The 17789-nt window shown below is 40.0% G+C and overlaps 2 protein-coding genes across 2 annotated transcripts in view; both read right to left on the bottom strand.

Annotated features, from left to right (window-relative positions):
• Positions 1–8050, bottom strand: part of hecw2a (HECT, C2 and WW domain containing E3 ubiquitin protein ligase 2a) — a 42943-nt gene extending 34893 nt beyond the window's left edge. The window contains exon 1 of the mRNA XM_040149386.1: positions 7859–8050. The gene's annotated coding sequence lies outside the window, so the exon portion shown is untranslated. The remainder of the gene's footprint in view (positions 1–7858) is intronic.
• Positions 8051–8730: 680 nt separating this feature from the next.
• pgap1 (post-GPI attachment to proteins inositol deacylase 1) overlaps positions 8731–17789 on the bottom strand; it is a 21730-nt gene continuing 12671 nt past the window's right edge. The window contains exons 21-26 of the mRNA XM_040147525.1: positions 17384–17614; positions 17093–17228; positions 16715–16765; positions 16274–16485; positions 15458–15562; positions 8731–15367 (exon numbers count right to left, since the gene is read on the bottom strand). Coding sequence (XP_040003459.1) covers positions 15229–15367; positions 15458–15562; positions 16274–16485; positions 16715–16765; positions 17093–17228; positions 17384–17614 — 874 coding nt within the window. The 3' untranslated portion in view covers positions 8731–15228. The remainder of the gene's footprint in view (positions 15368–15457; positions 15563–16273; positions 16486–16714; positions 16766–17092; positions 17229–17383; positions 17615–17789) is intronic.

Here is a 17789-nt window from a genome sequence, read left to right as displayed (position 1 = left end):
CTAAGCATCTGAATCAATTCACTTTGCATTTTGAACTGACTGAACAAAAATGATTAACTGGCCTCTGTGCTGATCCATAAGGATTGGTTGTGTTTCTGGATAGCTCAGGCTTGATATTGGAATAAGATCTGCTGCATTTGAAGTGAGGAAAGCTTGGACGTCCCTGACTTGACAGGATTACCAGAGAGTGGCTCCAACACACAAACACACGCACGCACACACGTACGCACGCACACTTCTATTACTATGTATTTCTATTTTTGTGAGGAGACTCACTGACAAAATGCATTCCCTAGCCCGTTACCCTAACCTCAATCAACACAAACAAATGCCTAACCCCATCCCTTACCCTAACCCTAATTCTAATCCGAACCCAAAAAACCACGTCTTAACCCTAAAACAGCCATTTGAAGGTGTGAGGACCAGACAAAGTGTCCTCCCTTTCCCAAAATGTCCTCACCCCATTAGGTATATAACTCAAACTAGTCCTCACAAAGATAGAAGTACAAATACACACACGCACACACAGACACACAGCATACAGGGATTTATGACAGAATAAAACCTTCATCACAGATGCAGGAATACGTAAATCCTGTTCACGTGTTCACATGGCCTCATACACAGTCATATAGCAGGGTGGGGCCATTTCCATAAACAAGCAGGAGCTTACTCAGTTGAAGAAGAAACAAAAATAAGTGTATATATAACTGCTCAGTTGTTATGTAACTGTTCTTGTGGTCCAAGTAGCCCCCCCACGTTTGCCAGGCATTGTCTAACCCTGATGTGGAGTAGGAGATGCCATGGCTGCACCCGTTCCACTCAAAACAGAAGGGGCGAGAAGTCTACCAGCTACAAAAAGCGCAGACCAAAACATGACCTGAGGAAGGGGCACTGAACAATCTGGACTCAGTCCAGTCCTGTTTCTTCTAAAATACCCCCATATCTCATTATAATCCCAATTCAACTGCTCTGCACAGCTTTGACCTGATGTGGGATTAGTGATTGATTCTCAGGAAACTGACATAGATAAACAAGGTATTATATAAGTACCCAAAAAGGAAAATGCCTTTCTAATTCTAACCAGTCTCAGGGATGCTGTCATTTGAGTACTGTTCTGTTATCAGGCATCAAATACTTTGTACACTGCCCCACTGGACAGAGAATACAAAAAAGAAACACATCTGCAGCAGAAGATCTGAACGAGCATGGCAGAATATGCTGGATTGTTGTTTTCTTATATCTTGTTAAAAAGCATTTCTCAGGAGATCATTCCTAGAACTCGATGTCTGAAAGGATTTCAAAGTATTTGAGATTTACAATTATGCCATTCTTTATGACAGGTTTGTTTTTATGAATGCAGAGGCTGAGAAAGTCCGTCTTGTCTAGTGTCCCATGTGATGGTCATGACACACAGACATCATTGTAATAATATGGCTGTACACTTCCCCTTACACTCCTCATGCCAAGAAGACATATTGAATCCGCACAATCACAGGCACCTGCACAGCTCTTCTCTGTGCACACACAGACAAACACACATGTTGAAAATCTTAGTTTGCAAATACTGTCCAGTATTTACTGCTGTGGCAAATTCTTTTCATAAATCACTAAATGTGCTTGTGTTTGTTTGTGTTTCGGAGTGTTCAATTAGTTAGTCTCAAATTGATCAACGGAAAATAAACAATTTTGATAATTCATCCTTCTAACAACTATTGTTTGTGTATCCAACATATATATTTTATTCCTCTGCACCATAGAGCTCTGTTGTTGTCCAAAACTATTAAAAACACATCAGTGAGCCACACTGCTGCAAACGGTAACATGTTCCTTCATTACCAGGAACACACACACTAGTTTATTTTGACTCAGTCCCACATACACTGTCCTGTCCTTAATCTCCAGTTGAAAATACCTTGCTCTGTTTTGAGGGTTTAGAACCCCAGAAGTTAGGAACTAGCGATTTAAGGTATTTTATGAAGCAAAAATTTCAAACATTTGATGATCCTGATCCTAACTTTTTACAGCTAAGAATACCTTTGGCTTTTGAACAGTTTGACAAAACAGGCTTTTTGTAGTCCTCTTGTTGGGCTCTATGCTATTGTGATGGTCATATTTCATTAATCTCTGACATTTTATATATTGAACAATTAATGAAATTAAAAAAAACCGAGAGATTAATTAATAATTAAAATAATCACTAGTTTCAGCTCCTGCGTTTTTGCCAACTGGATATGTGTTGTGAGATATAGATGGTGTGATGTCAGTAAAGGGATTCCTTCTTCACTCACTCATTCTCTCTCTCAGCCTGTGTGCCTATGTGTGTGTGTGTGTGTGTCTGTGCATGTGTTGGTGTCAGCAGAGGGACCCCTCTGTGCCCCTGTGGAGGTGACTGCAGCACTTTACAGCCTGACAGAACGGGCACCTTGGGGAGCTGGCACACATCCACAGTGGCACTGAGGTCTTATTGTGCCTCACTGACTTATAAAGTTAAGAACAAAACACAGAAAACCAGCAAAAAATAAGCTTTACATAGTAAAACAAATGAATTGCCACTTGACAAAGCCAGAAACAAACACCCTTATCCATGCTTACGAAAACAGTTTTTCTGACTAAGAAGATGGAAATACATTCTCTACACAAATACACACAAAACTACCTCTTCGCTGAGCTCCAAGTGAACCTAAAGGGGGATGAAGACTAAGCGGTTCACCTGACTACAACTCACTGCAGTGAGGTCTAACTTGGTGATGCAGCTTTGTGAGTCATTCTGAGAGAACACAAGCGTTGCTTCCAGTGTTCCCACTTCCCAGGAGAAGTGCAGCTCTGTCCCGCACAGGCTATTTCTTTAAACACATCGCCCTGAGAGTACATGTCTGGGATGAGTCACTCCTCAGGAGGTATCCCTCTGTGACAGGCCTTGGCAAGTTGAAAATGGTATTTAAGCTGGAAGACTTACTGAAATGGCCCTCTCCAAGTTTAGAATGCTAACCTTTCTGTAAATGGGAAAATGTGTTGTACAGCAATCTATGAATGGCATGAGGACTGTATACAGACATATACTATGCAAAGGTGTACTGATGGATCTGCTAGGGGAAGCTGAGCTGCTGAACAGACTATACTTTTTTTCTTTTCTTCAACCCATATTCAAGAATCAGTTCTATCTAGAGCAATGACACTCATTGGGGTCAGTCATTACAAATTCAGGTTGTGCAGCCAGTGAGCTTTGTTCAAACCCACATAACTATATTTTAAATTTAAGTGGAAACCGCAAAGTTTCCAAAAATACCAAATATGTCACACTGAATTTTGGGGAAATGTGTATCAAAAGATACACCAGAAATATTTAGAATAGTTCTATTCGATGGAAAGGTAAAGCCATAAAAAACAATACTCACTCAATGTAAACATCATATAACTTCAATGAAGAGCAAGTACACACTGATACACAACAATATACTATATTGTCAAGATAGTGTTGTATAAGGTCTTTTGAACAATGTTAAAGCCACTTAAGAGTAAACAAAAGGAGTATACTGGATGTTAAGGGGTTAATGATGGATTGATGATAACCTATACATAAAGCAGTGAGGCACTTAGTGACATCACTGCAGGGGGACACAACCTTTATGTCCCTCTCCTGTTGTAACTCCTGACTCATTAGCTAATTAAGTTTCTTACAAACGCTTTACAGCCTATACAGTCTCTAACAACGTTTTTGTTTTACGATAATCAAACACTTTCTCACCACATCACTACACTAGACCATTTCATTCCACAAAGTGCAAGCAGTGTAACTCATACTCTAATGGCAGTCTTTGTAGAAATAGAATTTCTGATTAATTAAGGTTGCATAAAGGGCTGGGTATTGTTAGAAATGTTTCAATGAACCTTCTGTATCGATAAATAAACAATAATATTTTTTGCCATCTTATTTTGAAAAATACAAACATCTTCTTTCCACAAATGCTTAGTTTTTCATTTAGCAAAAGGTCTCGAAGTTGAATGGCACGTTGTCTTAGCAAACAAGACCACAAATCCTAACTGACGCCAGCTTACAGTGCTTGATAGTTTTTGATACTTGTTGCAACAAATGCATTATAGCTGGTAATCAACAAAAGTATAGGTTCAGTACCCAGCCCATGTTCCATGTGGGCACTGTAATTTTAACCTAAGATCAAATTTAGAATCAGGTTTAGTTTTAAGATCATTCATTCCCATAGATAGCAGGGTTCCTGATTGAATTAAGCAAATACTTGGAATATGTCATAGTAATCAGTGAATGTGGGAATGCAGTCGCAGGACAGATGAAAACGTTTGGTATGGTGTCCAACCCAAATGTTAACAATACAACAACATTAACTATAGGCCTTTTTCACAGAAGACATTTTGACACATCATAGTAGGAAAAGCAAAGACGTAAAAACTGAAATGACTAAATTCCATTTAGCTGCTTGAGATTCAGGGTCCTGGTATTGTTCATGCTGGCTCACTGTCACTCTGCCATGGTCTCCTGGGACACTTGAATATAACAGAGTCGTTGTTAATGTTATTGGTTACACCTTTTCCTGCTATGACAATTCAAAATGTCTACTGTGAAAAAAGGCCTATCAAAGGGCCCTGCACACCCACATAGGTGTCTTCAAAAGACAAAAGTTGGGTGGATCTCTGGTGAAAATTATGTGATGTCACCGAAATGTATGTACTCATAAGAATTATAACATGGTAAGTTGTCCAAGGTAGTCAAGGTGATGGAGATGTCAGTCAGAAACAGTTTGTTCACATCGATGCATCCTGGAGAAGACTTTTTGCTCCCCCTCTATTCCTTCATCCACTACTCAAAAACTTTCTTGTGTATATTTACTCGTCGGTTATCACACACATCTGCAACTGACACAATAGGCTCTGTGCACAACCAGGACAGCATCAAAACCAAATATTCAGAGGTTGCCCCCTTGTCAAATTTGGTCAGGTGATTATATGAAGGGGCAAAATAAAGCAAAATTGGATTTCTGCTTGTTCCAGTTCATCTCAGACAACAGATCTTATTCATGTATTATATTTTTGAGAAAGCTGTGCATGTTTGCAGCTCTGCAGATTTGAACCAAAACCTACCCTGAAAGCAGATCAAAGTGGATAAAAATATAAGAAATTTATGCACTGGAAGATCTCAAAAGGGCATTCAGCAAAGGCAGTGCAGGCCCATACGACTGGATTATTGCACCCAATCTCAATGATGACTCCAAAATTCTTTTAGTGTAGATACATGCTAAATAATGACTGCTCATATCATTGTGAATACAGGCCACTTTCTTGACTACTGGGCATCACAGCATCTCAGAGCAAAAGAGACGTGAAGGTAACCCCCGCTTATTGCAAAATCACGTCAGCAAAAATCACGTTACATAACAGTTTGTCTCCAAGTTTAATCATTTCAAATCAATCTGTGGGCGGCCGAGACCGCGCACGGACGCTTGGCGCGCATGACTGAGCAGGCCATATAGGGACCGCACTGGCGGAATGTGCAGGTGTCATCGCTCGCTATTGGATTACTGTGGGAATTCCCTACGTCATTTTCTTTCCATGCATCTCTTTCACAAGACGCATACATGAATCAAAAACCCATCAATTACGCCCTTCAGGGCTAAATTCCAACAAGAGCAGGACAGGATACGAATACGATGACCCAGCGGCTGTTTAATGACAGATCCCGCTGTTTTGAGCATCATCATCATCATCATCATCATCATCATTACCCTCAGCGCTGGAAGCCATGAACACCTATCTCTCTCCATTCCTGGCGGCGCACTGGGTGGCAGAGCTTACCTTTGGCGCAGAGGTGCGGGACGGAGGAAAACTGTGTACTGGTGAAGACAGCGCTTCCACCAACACCTGCTCAGTGATTTCTGCGCGGGGATATCACGGTTTAGGTCGTTATCCCTGCAGTCCAAATGAGGCGAGACGGGCGGGGTGCCGCGCTACCCCCCCACCCCACCCACCCCCACCCCAACTCCCTCCCTCCCTCTCAGATCCAGAGCTGCTTTGGGCTCGGAGTCACGTAACGAGACGGTATCCCTCTGAAAAGCTGCGGCGCTGCAGAGACACCACGGCCCTCCTCGGCAGCAGCGTGTAGAGGTGTGCGCATGAACTCCGACACCACCTCCCTGTACTTTGTTCGTGCGTGAGGCTGCTGCTGCTGTTGGCTTCAGCCGTGCAGCTCATACATGCATCGCATCCTCAGCCCCCCCCCCGCATTGCAATGCGCTGCAGTCAGTATGCCGACGTCCTCCCACCAGTCCCGGCAGATGCACAAAATCTGACTGGGCAGAGCATGCAACCGCTGTCAGTCTAAAAGAAAAGAAAAACCTAGCTTACCGGAGGATGGTGTAATGTTCGGTTACTTGCAGTGGAGTGACTGTCCTTGCTGGGGGGCGCGGAGGGATTTATTCCGAGGATTGATCCTGAGATGTGGTTTTCTGATGATCACATATATACACAGCGCATATTAATGTGGGAAAATGCCATAGTGGGCGGTGACTCAAGACACGTCCCGTAGAGAAAGAGAAACTGCACTGAATGTCATCAACCTGTAGAACAATTACACTGCACAGATGGATCAAATTAGTGCATTTACTGGACTTAGGTGCAATTTTGAGGTAGACCTGCTTGTACTTGTTTTGTTTTTTTATTATATCCTACTTTATACTTCAAATCTACTCAGCTATAGTGGTAAATAATGTTCTTTGTACTACATTAATCTGGGAGGTATAGTTACTGATTTGCAGATTAGCCTTTCATATGCAAAACATATGATCAATGTGATATATTGTAAGAGATTTAACTCAACAGTACAGAGTAGTTAGAAATAGCTCCATCTGGATCAACTACAACTATAAGATGTTAAATGCATTGATACATCAATTATATGAATCCAATAATGTAATATACCCTTAACATCACTCTGAAAGGGTCCATTCTGCATAGACTACTTTGATGATAACACTTCGTACTGAGGTAAAATGTTGGATGTAGGACTTTTACCTGCAGTTGAGTATTTTTTACATTGTAGTATTGCTACTTTTACTCAAAGGATCTGAACACACCCGTCTTGCCCCAGTACACATATGCAGGCGAATGAACATATGTCTGTAAACAACACATAGCCTATACAGCGTTAATGATAGTAGTTTCCGTTCCTTATCGCACTTTTGATAACTTAAGGCCCCTGGAATTCATTTTCAGCATTTTTCTCCTGTGTGAAACGAGGTACCTGTAGAAACACAAAGCATCCACGAGGAAAGTGCACATATACATTCATTCGGTTGTGCTGTAACTTCTCGCTTCCTGCCGTCGCAAGCCTGCAGACTCAGGTGTTGGCAGGGACACGGAGCCCCCCGCAGGCCGCTCAGCAGAGGTGCAGCAGCACTCCAAAATTCCCTCGACCAACCAACAGAGGTAGATTTATTAAAAAAAAACAACAACAACAACAAAAAAACGGTGTCTAGCTGGTTCAAAGTTGGTGCGAACAGGGTTGACAATGGTGGCGGGTCCGCAGCTGAGCTTATCTTATCCAGTCTCAATTAAACAACGTACGAGCTAAATAGTTACGTTTTCATAACCTCACAAGAATAAAGCATTTAGCATTTAGCTCCCGCTTAAAGCTACAGGCAGCATGTTTGACCACCAGGTTCCAGAAAGACCATAAGACAAATTAACAGCAGTAAATTAACCTAGCTTATTAAATTGACATGGCTAATAATGTGTTAGCAAACAATGAACTAATATTACGTGGCCATAAATATCATCACGTCTGGTGACTTTTTTCTTTTCTTGTTGAACTTAAACCCTTTTTACTTACATTTTCGCCCTGGTTTCGTTTGTCATTCCCTGAGAAAGCTCCCTCCTAAACTGTTCCAACACTTCACCAATTGTTGGTCAGTTTTAGCTCTTTGCCGTTTGGGAGTACGCTTGAGCTCCGGTGCCCGAAGTGGCAGTAGCAGCAGTCCTTTTTAATCATTTAATTCCGCGTTAATATTAAGTATATCTTGAAAGTTCAAATGAAAAACCGAAATAAGTAAACACTGTACATACCAAATATCACAAGCGTGCCTGCTTTCATTTAAGTTTCCATTGTTTAAAGGCGGTGTGACTTCGTTTCCCGCCACATAATCTTCGAAGTGTTTATTGAATACATACATTGAGGAAAAAGGAGTGTATCTATCCTATAGTCAAATTTTAGGTTAATTTGAGAAAGGGTGAAAACATTTTCAGGCCATAGTTTACATTAAAGCCGCTATGCTATACACACACACACACACACACACACACACACACACACACACACACACACACACACACACAAAACAAACACAACGTAGTACACTTTCACAGCTGTTCTCCCTCATTGTGCGTAAGCGCGCCCGTATTCTGGACTGTGCGGGCGCCTCGGTGCTTGATTTACATCTTCACCACTCTGGTGAATTTCCTTGAACCTGTAGAGGAGGGACAACTTACAACTTTGTCATTCCTGATGACCTCACGTAGTCCCCACTGAAGCTCCACCTACCATCAACCTGACCATCAGCCAAACCAAGTGAGAAACACCAAGTGTGGGTGTGCGTGGCTTTTAAAAGCATGCTGATTTCATACTCATACTAGAAGGATCAAAATAAATAAATTTAAAAAAAATAAAAAAAAACTGCAATTATTTTTTAAAGTTTTATTGCAACAACAATGGTGCCAAAAATTGCACAGTTTGCCCATTTACAATGACATCAGATAAAAATGTGAGAAATACAAAAACATCAAAGCAATCAATTTTGACACAATGCTTTAACCTGAGGATTAAATACTCTTCCACACTAGAGCCTCACCAGAAAATAGAAATGAAGAGAAACTATCCCTTAGATGTGATAGGGCCTGTGTTTTCATGTCTTGCCCCTAATTAGCTCGAACAGTATATTAGCAAATGTCAGAGGACTAAGTAGTTCTGCACAACTAAGACCAGCTAGCTGGAGGTTACATGTTTTATAGTCACTCTAGGCAGAAGCAAAATAAAGGACACTGATAGGTTTACCAGACTTTAAAGCACAGACAGTAGTAACATTTAGTGTGAGGTTTACTTTCATATTGCCACATAAACACAGATATTTTTCATTACTTGGTAAGACGTGTGACAGTGAGCACAAACAACCAACGTGAGAAGATTTTCGCAGCTGTCCCACAGTTAAGATTATTAACACAATGAGCATTCAGGTTGTGCTACATTTTTAACCGTGACCAACTTTGGTACTGAATTTTATATCGTTTCCATGTTTCATACTGTGGTATTGTACTACATTTGCACCTTACCTTAATGCAAGAACATCAGAACATGTTTATGACTTGCCAATTCAACATTGGAATAAACTCCCTAAATAAGGAGCACCTTACGCTGTGAAAAAATTGTGTTTGCTCCAAAGCTTGATTCAAAAAGGACTTTGGTTTGACTGAGAGCTTTTTTTAGTCAGTTGAACGAAGAGCCTAGTCTTTGTTTTCATGGTTGATTATTCAAAAAAAAAGCAATTTAAGTTTTTGGCAGCTGCACAGCATTTGTCAAGTGGATGTTTACAGTGATCAATCCGAGTGAGTGGAACACAGTGCATTTTTCCTAGTGTGATTTTAATTCAAATGCTAAATAGATTGGGAGACAAAAAAAGTAAGCTCATAAAAAGAAGTGAGAAATCACATTGTAATAAATTAGGAATTTAAACAGAAATTTGTCAACAGGATGGTTTGATGGGATCCTACGGTATGTGCTGCAAAAGTTTAGATACTAAAAACAGAGTTATCACCCACTATCAAGCATACAATATTGTTACAAGACAGTAAGATCTTCATCCTTTTGTAAAAAGATCAATTTACTGACTGACATTTAAGATGTTACAAAACTGTCACTGACACTTAACTGTCCAAGTCATTTTTGACACAAAGTAAAGACACCATGACAGACACTTGAAACTAAAATATTTTGCTTCGGAAATTGTAGGGTTCTGAATTATATAATTTAAATGTCAGGTCAAATTAAGACTAACATGAGATGTGATGGGCGTTATTTTAATAATGGTGCCATTTTACCAACTTATAGTTTACTTGATTTGCATAAATTATATGTTTGTTCAACTTAATCTTGTTGTACACCCATTTTAATAGAGATATCTGACAACAATATTAAAGTAGAGAAATAATGTGTTCACTTGCTTCTTCCTTGTAAATGTTCCTTTGTCTGGATTCAAACTATGTTAGATGGCGTTAGACACATGTATCACAGCTGCTCTATAACAAGAGAAAACAGGACCATGGTTTGTTTTACTGTTTTTAAAATGGCAGTATTTAAGGTTGAGTGTTAATGAAATGGAGAATCTGATTCCCTGATTTATTTCAGACCAACTTTAAAGTTTTCAACCTAATTCTGGACTTACTCAAGGAACCTTTATGACAAAGATTTGCTGCATGTTTTATGTGCTGATTTTTTTGTCTTACTTTGAAATCTGAGATATTCCATTTTAGACAAGAGACAAAAATACACAAAGCCTTTTTTTAAATGCCTAATATTCCAAAACATCAGTTTGTGTGAGAAAACGATCATTTTTTTCCAAGTGTGGATTTTTCAGTTTGGAAGGAAAACCCCCAAGTGTACATCTGAACATCTGGAATGACATTATCACAGTGAACACCGATATAAATCACAATTATATTTATATAAAACATAATTCTCATCTCTACTGATTTGTTCTGCAAAGTAGTGTATGCCACCAATTCACAACGAGGCAGCCAATGTGCATCTCAAAGCACTAAAACTGCACTAAACAGACAAGGGCACAGAGAAGCTGATCACTTATACTACTAGTACTGTAAAAATTCAAACACACGTAGAGACATTCAGTGCAGGTACATTCACATTGGGAACAACTGTGGAGTCTTTGCAGAACTTGTTGATGTATGATTGTATACTTGCCTGAGGGGCAAGCGTGACTGGTCCCTAATGAACTTATCTTTAGTATCTAGTAATTATAAAGTCATACAAATTTAAAATCATACTACTGTGTTGAGGATATTTGTGAGTCAACACATTCACACAGAAATAGTGAAGTACATTTACATTCACTATAGGCCTTTATCATTGAGCTAGTCCACTGCTACGGAGGACTGAATGCTTTTGAACTGACAGGCAGGTATGAAACAGATGCACTGCTGCATACACGAGAAAGCAGAAAGGCACAGCAGCTGCTTCACTGGCAGGAGGGAGTGTGAGCAACAGCAAGAAGATGTGAGACAAAGCACTAACAGTAAGACACAGTTGTAACACAGACAGGTATAAAATAAAAAAAAATAAAAAAACTCGACTCTTAGATGAGACACCAAACCCTGATCTTTTAGTATCATTTCCCAAAGTGTTTCTGCTAACTGCTGTCATAGAAAAAAATCTTCATGGAGATGCCAGAACACCTACTTATAAATCACTAGTCATTCAATTTTTTAAGTCAAAATCATCCGATATTACACAGATTTATGACGTGGATTCATTAAACTCTAATGGCAAAGGCGTGCCATTCTGAGTGCAGAAGTTAAATGGCTTAAAAAGTCACAGGCAACAAAACCTGAAATCAAAAAAACAAACAAAAAAATGTTAGGCCCATATGCCAATACAGCACACCACACCCAAAACACACAACACACTCCACCACAAAGGAAACAGTTTTCATTGCTACAATTTGCATGATGGTTTGAAACAATTGTGGTGACAGAATTTCCAATCTGGTTCATTCCATTTAAATCCAAAATGATTCATGTTATCAACTGTTATGTCCTCTTCTTATAACACCTTGCATTAAGGTCTAGTTATATTCTACATTTCCTTTCTGTCAACAAACCCCACAAAAAAACCAACATCAACAATTAACTTATCCTCATAACAAGTACAGTGTGTGATCTATCGTATTTGTCTGTGAGGAATCTATTGTTCAAAAACTATTAGAAGCACATCAGTGAGCAACACTGTTGCACTGGGTGACATGTTCCTTCATTGCCATGAACATACCAGCTGTTCTGAGAACTTACTGAGCCATTCTTAAAAATGAAACTCTGTTTGCCATCAGCTTTTAATGATTTACATCCTCAGAAAAAAATAGTTGGTTTGGGACTGAGAGCCACAGACAGGGTAAGGAAGTTAGAAAATATTGAGAGATGTACTTACAGATTGTTTGTTTTGGTCCTTTCGTGGGTTTTGTTGACAGTAAGAAAAATATAGAACAACTCCAGCCTCGTCTTCTATTCAAACATTCAAATGGTCACATTTCTAACTTCAAGACTTGCTACACTGCTCCATGTGCAGTTGACTTCAGCTTGCAAAAAGGACACAAAGACCAGCAGTTTTGTTAAGATTAATTCAACTGATTAGAAAAGACAAAAGGTAGTGGACTACTTGTTGATAAATATTCACCTGTACACCTGCAATTAGGATAGCTAACCCTACCTTCATAAACTGTAACCGTGAGATAGAAGCCAATTCCCTTAATAACCCCGATACTGCATGAGCGCAAAGCAAACTCCAGTTACGCTATGAGGTTCAAAAATCTTCCTTTAAAAGCTTGAAGCTGTTACTTGAAGCTTGAATCATACTGTCCATATGAATCAGCTGCAATACTGAGCACACATCCCTTAATCTTCTACTGAACATAAATCCAAGGCTTAGACAACGTAAGTAGTCTGCTTTTTAAACTTTTCTAGGCCAAAGCGTCACCAAGAAGAACATACACCTTCCGCCCGAATTGTATAAAAATAGCAACAACCAAAGCAATTACAGTCAGTATGAACCCAGGAGACTAGCTTTGTCTGTAGTTCAAGCATGTGGATGCGTGTCCATAACATAAAAACTCAATGAATATTTGAGATCTGTCCCATCCCCACATGCAAATTGTCTGTTAAGCATAATTTGTCACACAATGACAGATTGGAGTAGGCTTGTGTGTGTGTGTGTCTGTGTGTGTGTGTGTGAGAGATAGAGAGAGAAACACTTAGTGTGGGTGTGCGTGGCAAGACATGAAAACACACACACACACACACACACACACACACACACACACATATTTAAAAATAAAGATTAACTCTTAAAAAGGTTATCAACATTGTATGTATACAATGTATCTACGTCACTCAAATACATGTAATGTGCAGAAGTATACGCATGATACACATATTGGTTGGCACCATGAGTCTTGTAACATTAGGGGTCTTCTAGAGGATGCAACTGAGCTTGTTCCTATATTACACAGCCACATAGAAGGTGAATTAGATTAGAGATTCTAAAATACAGCTCTGCCAGCTGCTTGTTTTGTGCAACAGGCGACTGCTTTTGCTGGTAACCTGCCAGACTAAAATGAGCGGCGCCTAGTTAGCTTGTTTTTGAAAGTCACTGTGGGTTAAAAATGTCTCCGTGAGCTCGACCCTGTTCAGAGGTGCTTGTTTTTTAATCTGGCAATTCAAAAGGCTGGCAAGGAGATCACAGATTTACAGGAGCAATTGGATCGGAAGCAAGCTGTGTTTGATGATATTGAAGCAGAGGCGGAGCAAAGGGCGGCGCCATTTAGCACCGCTTTCAGGTCACTTCTTTTGTGCTAAACAATTGCTGGACTGACACAGCACCACTGGGGACAGTTTTTAGCAGTGCTTGGATTGTAAATTCAGCATAATATACACATAAACAGCATTAATTCTATCAGTGCAACCAAGTTTCTTTTTTTAAAAATCAGAAATATTATTTTCATTCACTAATTAATTTGTTGCTACCCTGCCATTTTCTCAACCAAAGTTGAGCTTGGGCCAATGTAACTAAACACTTCCTGCACTGATATTTCACATCAAAAACCTAACAGGAAAAAAAGGAATTATGACCCACTGAGAAGGTTTTAATTTGAAACATCTGTGCAGGACGTTTTGAGTTTCACTGAGAGCAGTTTTGCAAGAACAGCAAATGAGCAACAATCAGAATTGAAGAGTGAGAACAGTATTTCTGTTAAAAAGAGAGACTCAGAGCAGCAGGTTGACATTGCGTATATCATGACTGTTTAATTGTGCTCTGAAAATGCAGATTATCTTGAATGTATCAAGAGAACAGATAAACATGGAGGGCTGTGATGGACTAGTTTTGATTAGTAAAGTAGAGACACAAAGCTTTGTTGCGTGCACAACAGTCCTTGGCTCATTTCTTTCAAATAAGAAAATGTGTCACTATTATTTCTGCCTAAAAGACTATTTTAGGTGCTTCTTTTAGATCAGCCCCTAGCCATGTAACAGTCACTATTGCCTACACTAAGTAAATCAAAGTGTGACTAACTATAATAAACTACAACTAAGACAAGATAAGACATAGATTTATGTGCCACCCCAAATGAATACTGTTCTCCGTCTGACCACTCCTATGAAAATTAGCTACACCACTGCCCTGTAGAGAACATGCAGTAGATTATAATCTTCTTCTGAAAAATGAGAGACACAGTGGAACCTGCATATGTTCTCAAGCCGTTTCCAGTGCAAACCTTCATTTTGCTGCCATTGTCATTGTTGTGTTTTGAAAAATGATGATGGGAGAACGTTAACATGATTACTTTGGATTTTTCTCATGGAATGATTGTATGACACTGCCACTGGTTTTGTGGCGGTGCCCCGACAGTCAATAGGTGACAGTTACACACTGTAAGTCATTGCTAAGCAGCAGGCAGTGAGAAAGTTTACAGCATGGTGGCCACAGTGAGCAATGCCACTATAGACACTAGAAACAACAAAAACAAATTTAAAACATTTTAACAGTAACACCCTTCTGAGAATCTCTATTATCAGTAGCTTAACTGGTTGCGGAGTTCTTGCTCCTTGAAGGCAGAGCTATAGATATACAGAGTAAGGCAAACTTGGTTTCAGGTCAATCCAACAGAGCCATATTTGCACCAAATGTTCCAAGGCCTTTACATCTTCTAATTTTTTAAAACGTAGTGTAATTGCCATGGAGCTTTTAGTGCTAACATTGAGCAGCAGTTCCCCAAGCTATGTATGTCTATGGCTCTGCTCCATGGCAGTTTGATACATCAAGTCTTTTCGGTACAAATCAGTCTCAACCAGCTGCGGTGAGTCAGGCTGTAACTTAGAGAAAGGCTTGTTATGGTAGTGATGAAGACTGAAACCAGCCAGATACCGTCAGAGCAGACAACACAAGGCCAGAGGGAGGAGTGTCGCCAACAGGATGTAGGTGACTCTGTAGAGGTGAAGAGGAGAGAAGGTCACCAGGGTGATGGCCAAGGGCAGAGGGAGGCAGGAAGTCAGAGGCAGGAGTTTACTGAAAAAGATAAGAAAAAATGTATATTCCAGTGTTACACGATGACAACGTTCAGAAGGAATGTGTGCGTTGGTGATGGTGTGATCCTACCTGTCGCAGAGTTTTGAAGTGTTGCAGTTAATAAGCTGCATGTACATAATAATTACAGGCACAATGTGTGGCCAACAAGGATCAGGATCCAACTGGGTAGAATATCTGTAGAGGATCACGACGTAGGTTAAACAAAGACACCCATCTTTTGTGCCATTCACGTTGTATACCACCTCACCATTGTACTGAACATTGACTTGACTTTTTACTTTATTTATATTGGCAGTCATATTCCATTTTGTGATAAAATGATACTGTAAAAAGAATCCTTCTAATATAGTGAAATTTCAGCCATTCCATCCACATATTCTATATAAATAACCATTACGTAAACTTGAAATTAATGCAATCATTTGTAACAGTGATGTGCCACTTTGGCTGCTAAGAATGTCCACAATCAAATCAGAGGTCACGTTCAGCGACACGTGAGCATCCCTGCTACAACTAAAGACTCAACAGCTCTATTTACAAACATTTTAAGGATGCATGCATGGAGCTGCATACATAAAATGTGGGATGTGGGATAATGAGTACACCTCAGGTAGTTTAACTGGAAATTGCAAGGGACTTAATTTGCATTAGTGGTCCTGATGAATCAGGTGCTGGAGACTGCTGTGGCCGTTCTACTTTTGTCCTGTGAACGTAGTAATTAGCATTTATAAATAAATATGTGGCACTAATTAGCATTTTTGTTATATATGGGGTAATAATTAACCTACTTCCTAATAAAGACAGCCTTTAGTGTCTTGCTCAAAGGCACTTCAGCAGATTTTATTGTCTCTCACACACTCCATTCATGGCATGCTACTACTGTACCTCAGGTTGCGGATCCAGTGGATGAGTGAAGGTGCACTGAGCATGACAGGCAGCGTGAAGATCGCCGATAGGCAGAGGTGGAGCTGTAGGTCATCCCTCACCTCCTGTAGAGCACACTCAGAGAGCAGGGGGTAGCCATTACATTCTTTAGATCTGTTCAAGCACTTAGCATCGACTGTGCCATTCTCAGCTTCTTTGTGCTTCCGGGGTGCCTAGAAAGATTGTGGAAGAATTGAAAGATTTCCAAGTGTAATTCAACAAGGATACAAATACGTTTTGTATGTATTCTGTTAAATGTTCTGTGAGATTCTGAACCATGGCTCTGCATTCACACCGCTAGCACCCACAATACCAATCACTGCTCATGTGACCCTCACGTGCTGGTTTATCAGGTTGCCGGTGGTGTGATTGCAACAAAACAGTTCAAATTGAAAATCTTACCAGATTCAGCATGTGACTCAAAGACCGTTCTGTCATCTGTAGCCTTAGTACCTGAGCATTCAATGTAAAAAAAAGAACAAGCAACATAATCAGTAGAAATTGTCTGCTTACAATATTTTGGTGGGTGAATCGTGTAACAGAGGGAACGCATAAATGCTTTAAAACTACTACAGTCAGCACATTGTTAGCTTGTACAATCAACACTTAACAATGGCAGTCCGTGCTTTACCTATTGAGCACCTTGAGACAACAAGGGATAAAAAGAGTCAATACTGTATTTACACTGATTTAATTATTGATGCTACTGTGCAAAAACACTGCTGAAAAGGCCTTTTTTTCTAATTTCATCACGTCTTTAAAAAAAAAAAAAAAAATCACCCTATAAAGGTGGAGCAGAAAGGCGGCAAAGATCGACAGTGCTCCACAGGACGTCCCACCCATAACAGTCAGACAGAGAGTGATGAGTAGCTGGGTCTGCAGTCGCAGGGTGCCACAATCTCTGGAGACAGAAGGTCTGCATATAAAAAGAAAAAAAAAAGTCAGAAAAAGATGTTTAAAGAAGAACGGATGCAATTTCAATTTAGATGTGCTAATATTTTAATCAAGCCTAAGGACCATCCAATTACAGTTTCACATAACATACATCAATGTTTAAATGTCCAACCGTACCTGTGTAATGGAGCTAATATTAATGAGATCAGTCGCATGATGAGACACAGCATTGTGCTCCCCCAGTATGCCACAGCTGCCCCCAAAATGTAAAGCAGAGGGGACAGCAGGTGGGGCCATTCTTCAACTGGTACCACGCCTTCGTGAAACGTTGCATCAGGGAAGGTTGGGGGGAGGGCATCCATAGGGGGGAGGCAAAGAATGGAGCAGACCTCTTGAAACCAGCTACAGCTGAGGGGAAGGAGGAACAGAAGGATTAGTAAAAAACATATGGGAATATTCAGGTATTACCATACAACATGCCTATTAAAGTCTGAAGGCTGAGGGATGTGACTGAAAGCTCTGGAAAAAGCTGGTGAGAGTTGTCAAACTTCTATTTCCAAGGTGAAGAATAAACTCTCACACT

Source organism: Xiphias gladius, chromosome 16, assembly GCF_016859285.1.
Source record: "Xiphias gladius isolate SHS-SW01 ecotype Sanya breed wild chromosome 16, ASM1685928v1, whole genome shotgun sequence".
Classification (NCBI taxonomy): domain Eukaryota; kingdom Metazoa; phylum Chordata; class Actinopteri; order Istiophoriformes; family Xiphiidae; genus Xiphias; species Xiphias gladius.
Note: the sequence above shows the minus strand (reverse complement) of the source record. Positions and strands in the feature narration are given on the sequence as shown.